Below are 6221 nucleotides of genomic sequence, written 5' to 3'. Positions count from 1 at the left end.
CTAAATATTCAATTATAGTTTCTCCAATTTCAATATTAATTAAATAATAATAATATAAGGACTAAAATAATTTTTTAATTATTAAACTACTTTTTTATAATAAATATTATTTTAACATTACTTCCAAAATATGGTTTAAAAATAAAATAATTAAAAAAAGCACCCACTTTTTCAACCTTCTTTCCCCCACCTTACAATTATCTTCACTTCACTTCCATTCACACATCTCTCAAATTTTCTCTCTCCTCCAAAAAATGGGTTCACACCTAAACAAGGTTCTCTCCACAATCCTCCTGGCCTTGATCCTTTCCGTCCTTCCGCCGGCGACTAGCTCCGACGACACCTGCCCATATCCCTGCTACCCTCCACCAACCGGCACCGGCTATCCCGCCACTCCGGCCACTCTAACTCCACCGTCGCAAACAGACTCAGGCTCCTACTCTCCTCCAGCGTACTACTCTCCGCCGGCTGCATATTACCCATATAACCCGCCGCCGTACGATGGCGACAGCTTCGACGGCATCACTCCACCGCCACCGGATCCGATTCTGCCGTACTTCCCTTACTATTACAAGAAGCCTCCTCACAAACCGGAGGATGAATCCGGTGGTACCGCCGTGTCGGAGATCGGAGCTTTTGTATTTATTTGTGTCTCCGTCTTATTGAATTTGATGTAATGGAATAAGGTAGCTACCTGGTTTGAATTTAATTTTTTTTTCCCTTTCGTCTGCAGCAGCTATGAATTATGTTAGTCCCATCAAGTTTTTATTCACAAATTCAAATCATTTATAATTTTCAACAATTTCTACCATTTTCTCACAAATTTTGGTTCATATACACAATTTATCAACTATAATTCATTTATAATTTAATAAACATTACAAAACAACAAATCTTTCCCTTTACAAAAAAAATAAAATTTGGGAGCTTTGTACTCAATCATGTGTTTTAAGAAGATTTTATTTTACTTTTTCATTCTCAATTTTATACAAAAAAAAAATAGTTCATGTTTCACCCACGGATAAAAATTATAGAAAACTTTTAAACGAAAAAAAAAAAAGTTGGGTTATAAACTCTATTCGTGTTACTCAAGTCACCAACCCAATTCGACCAACTGATATTTCAAGTTAGCTTGAGGGGAAGGAGAAAGAATCAATCAATAGGTTCCGATTTTCTTCAAACTAGAAGATAGCTCAACCACGAGTAATGGGTCGTGCTCTACTAGTTATCGAAGTTCTATTATAAGTCTTGTTCGCAGTACTGCTATTTATTTGTTTAAAAATCTAATTTGTGAAAGCACAAAAAGAGAAAGAAAGGCGGGCTTCAGTCCCCACATCATGATCAGGGGTGATGGGTCTATTCCACCGCTTTTGAGTGGCATTGGACCGAGGCCGTCCCTCTCATCGTGGAAAATTCCTCTGTCTCATCACTTGCCTTATGTCGGACAGTTTTTCTATGATAACCCTCGAAATGGCATCTCAATTGTGGAGCACTCTATGATACAAGTCGAGTACATTTAATTACTTGATTTTCGAATGAAAATTTAGTTTCTACATGAGTGATAGCACGACCGCTAGAATCACCCACTGGGCTGCAGTTTTAGCAATTGGTTAAGAACTACTCGACATAACTAAAAAGCTCAGAAATAGCCTCACCTTATGGGCTGGGCTTTCTAACTTTAAGGCCCAATTTTCATTGGGCTTTAAGAATTAAGCCCATTAGTGATTTAAGATGTCAAATTCAAAACAGTATAATAATATAAAACCTAAATTATTAATGATTAAATGATAATAATTGGTTAACGAGGGATGTCAAATTAGTTTCTTTTCCTTTAAACCCACAACTTTGTTGGGTTGTATTTGGAGGAGCTAGGCCACCCATCACTCGATTGCTTCTCTCCCACGTGCTATGCTGTGGTTCAATTATGAAACCCAAAAGGGAAATTAATGATTGGAACGTGTGTAATTAATCAAGCTTTGGTTCTTTACTCATTCATTAGCCTAAACTCTATCTAGCATGTGATATTAAAAGGGCATACCTCCATTCGTCTCCATCAGTTACACACACTAGTTTCAATTGTTTAGGTATTATTAGGTTGTTATAAAGTTTATGTCCCTTTCTAATTTGGAATGCAAGTCAAACTAAGTCAGTTCTGATCCGATCGAGCACTAAATGTTGATCTCTTCAATTTTATAATGAAAGTATTTCAATCGAATTGGGTTTGGTTAGTTAATGTGATTGAATTAAAATAATGTCTAAAACCCACATGAGTTTCCAATTTTTGATCTATATTACTATCAATTTTGTCAAGATTTCAAACATGTATAATCTCATATATGTGTATATATATATATAGCATTAAACTTTATACAGTTTGAGCCTGGGAATTTGATGTTAACTTGTGTTGATTGTAAAGAAAAAGGTATCGAGTATGCATGTGGGTTGGAGAGTTCTGCTAAACAGTGCCACTTGAAACAGAGATTGAAAAGGATAAGTTGATGATATGAAACTCTCAAAAAGAAAAGGCAAAAAAGAAAAATAATAAAGGTGGTGGGAATGAGAGGAAGACACAATTTATTCAATAAGAGTCACAATATAGTCGTCTCTTTACTACCATTCACGTGGATTCAACAATTTGCATGTTCCTGGTACCACAAGTTAATAATTCAAAGACGTTATTAGGAATAACGACTATTAATGTATCTTCATAATAGTATGATATAGTTTGAAATTTGAAATTTACTTTGATTCTTGTTTCATCCAAAAGTTATCACTATGTTATTTATCTTATCTAGTCAATTTGAAATTTTAATTGAAAATTTGCATGTTCTTAATAACAACCATATAATAATTGGAAGATATTGTTAGGGACAACAACACTCTACGTGTTAGACATAAACCAATTTCACTCGAAGGACCTTATATCAGTAAAGATATTGTCCTTCACATGCATATCCATGATATTTTTTTTATCTAACAAATGTGAAACTTTGGTCGTATTTCCAACAAAAGTAGTTTTGCAGTTTCTCTGTGATACCCCATATCGATTGGAGAGGGAAACGAGTGCTAGTGAGCATGCTGGACCTCGAAGGGGGTGAATGATGAGATCCCACATCGGTTGGAGAGGGGAACAAAACATTATTTATAAGGGTGTGGAAACTTCTCCCTTGGAGACACGTTTTAAAAATCTTGAGAGGAGTCTGAAAGGAAAAACTCATCGAAGAAATTATTCTCTAGCGGTAGACTTGAGCAATTACATTCTCCCTCCGAAAGGTATGAATAGTTCAAAACTATGAACCAAATCATGGTGGCTCCTCGAATACTTTCTCAAAGGTATATCCTACATAAACCCTAATTTAAGATATGGAAAAAGTGAAATGTGTTGTCATGACTTGGTTTGTCACAAGGGATCTCTCTCTTGCAATTGACGATTAATGGTGAATGTGTTTTGGTCCCTCTCCAATGGCCCAGCTTGTGTCCGTGGTTCACCCTACACGAACCATCACCCTTCTCTTTCTCTCTTGCTCTCTTTTCACAATGTAGATTGATTAGTTTTTGTATGGATGTATTATTTATGGCCATTACAAAACCCTTAGTTTTCAATAGTTTTGGTCCTCTTTCAATCCATCCATGCACATGGATTGTTATCCTTATTTCGTCCCTATATCTTGTCCTCAAACCAAATCATATTCGATCGAAAAGTTGAGAGAATATCATTAGGATTTCATTCGTATATATACACCAATTTTTTCAGTTCAATGATTGTTAAGAGATAAAGACCGAACAATCGACTCTTAAAATATAAACACGTAAAAAATACACAATCCAACAACTTGTTAGACTTGTTAATTGTGATAGAGAGAGTTTCTTTGAGAAACCCTAATTTTGAGAAACCCTAATCATATCAAATTTAAATTTGAAAGAATATCGATATGACAAATTTTCTAATGGTTTTAATTTTGAGTTCGATTAAGTTGAGTTATGTGTCATTTTAGATGCTATTTACCTATATAAATCCCAGAATCGTCTAAGCTAAATTATCTTAATAAGTGATGATTTAGATTTTTAGTAAGAGAAATTTGAATCTATAGCCTCAAGAAACAAAGTACATGTTGATTATCATTAATTAATATTTGTTCAAGAAACGACGATTACTAGGATCGATATTTGTTATTAAAATATATATATACAAAATTTCTATATTATTTATAATATTGTAATGAGGGTAACTCATACTCAATAATTTCGATACCTAGTATACGACATAGCCAACTCTACCTAAATTTAGCTCAATCATGTTGACAATTCATGTTCTTAAAATAATAATAATAATAATAATAATTTAAGTTAATATGAATAGATTTTCTTATGTGTAGATTTAATATGAATAGGTTTAATTTAATTTAATATGAGTAATAATAATAATAATATTCTTATTTGTTGGGCAATTCGTGTAGCTTCAAAAAAACAAAGCTAAATTTTCTTATTTGAAATTGATAAGAATGAATAGATTAATCGAATCAAATTAATAATAAAGGTGACTGTGACACTCACACGGAGTAAAGGAGATATATGAATGAAGTGGGACTACAATTGAATGAGAGCTATCCTCAGAATAAGATGACTAAAAATGATTTAAAATAATTGAAAGTCACTACTTACACAAACAAGGTGCTCCTTTCTTTTTAGTGGCTCATTCATAGAAACTCTATGCTTAAGCATATTTTACTTGAACAATTCTATGTTGGGTGACTTCTTATAAATTTTTTTTTGAAATACATGTGAGTAAGAGGAAAGCCTGTTGAAAGGACTCGTGTTGATATGTAGGGATAGTCTTCACTCTTAAGAAGCGAGTAGTTGGTAATGTTACCATATCGCAGGGGATGCAGAAGAATTTTGGGGCCATCAGATGCAGAATCTAGATTTCGAATTGACATAGGTCGTTATGTGGATTCAAGTAGGGATTTGTCAAATTCTTTGAAGTTAAAAGATACGAACTTCATTTTTTTATTATTATTATTATTTCTGTCGAGACTGCGTGATTCTTGATGATCTTACTATGGATTGATCGAGATAGGTTCGAGTTAATTCAAACTTGGTATTTGTTTTAATAGAAAAGAGAATATATTCCTCATTTAATAAAAGGTTGGTACAAATGAAAAAGAAAAGGGCATAGAATATTCTCATTATATCACTTGTAAAAATTAAGCATTTTTCATTAAAAAAGAAGAAAAAAAAAAAAGAAGAATATTTCACACTTTTTTCACTTATTATAGAGAAAAAATGTCATATCCAATGGTAAGGATTATCTATTTCTAATTTAATTACTAAAGTCTTTTTAAAATAAATAAAATCCCATAAATCCAAGCATCGAAAACATATGTGAAAGTTTTTAACTATACCGATCAGGTGTACTTTGTTTTTGGTGGCACAATCATTGAAACTCTATAATAAAGTGTGTGTGTGTTTTTTTTTTTTAGGAACAATTTTATTAAGGTTCACATGAGTGAAAACAAAACATGTTGGAAAAACTTGTGTTGATATATGAGGATAGCATTCACTCTTAGTAGCAAAAAGTAAATAATGCGACCATGTTACAAGGAACACAAGAAAATGTCGGGACTATCAAGTGTTAAATCCGAATTCCAAATCTTTATCTGAATCATGGATATGGATGGATGTAAATGGTATTATATATATGATTAAATTAATTTTTCAATGGGCTCAAAATTCATATTCATAAATTTATTCATCTCATCAAAATGGTGGAAGAATATTTCTAACTTTTTATAAAGATCCTAACTTTTTTTTAGCATTTCACTTTTATGCCTTCCATCCACTTTCCTAAAGAATATTAAAAGTATAAAATCCCATAAAATTCCAAAATTAGAATCTCCATAGAAAACTCACCACACTATGAATCACTCATACAAAAAAGACCGACAAAGGAATATTATTTTCGAGGATAAGAAACCTTCTTAACTAATTACAAATAATAACAAATAATAGACTAATTTGAACTACAAAATGGATCAGCAAAATCTTCATCGTTATGAATTTGGCTTTACATGTGCTGCCTTCCTTTCTCCTCTCATTACTCGTCCTCAAAGTTATGACCTAAATTCTCGAACTCGTATCTTTTTTTTTTTTTTTTTTTTTTTTTTTTTTTTTTTTTTTTTTTTTTTTTTTTTTTTTTTTTTTTTTTTTTTTTTTTTTTTTTT

General features: G+C 32.3%; 1 protein-coding gene across 1 annotated transcript; it reads left to right on the top strand.

The window, feature by feature from the left end:
- Nucleotides 1-254: 254 nt before the first annotated feature.
- LOC111785127 (extensin-1-like) lies at nt 255-638 on the top strand (the record flags this gene model as incomplete). Its single annotated transcript, XM_023665593.1, has 1 exon — nt 255-638. A coding segment is annotated over exon 1 (384 nt), but the record flags the coding sequence as incomplete, so codon positions are not given.
- Nucleotides 639-6221: the final 5583 nt, after the last annotated feature.

This window comes from Cucurbita pepo, unplaced genomic scaffold (genome assembly GCF_002806865.2).
Source record: "Cucurbita pepo subsp. pepo cultivar mu-cu-16 unplaced genomic scaffold, ASM280686v2 Cp4.1_scaffold000376, whole genome shotgun sequence".
Taxonomy (NCBI): domain Eukaryota; kingdom Viridiplantae; phylum Streptophyta; class Magnoliopsida; order Cucurbitales; family Cucurbitaceae; genus Cucurbita; species Cucurbita pepo.
Note: the sequence above shows the minus strand (reverse complement) of the source record. Positions and strands in the feature narration are given on the sequence as shown.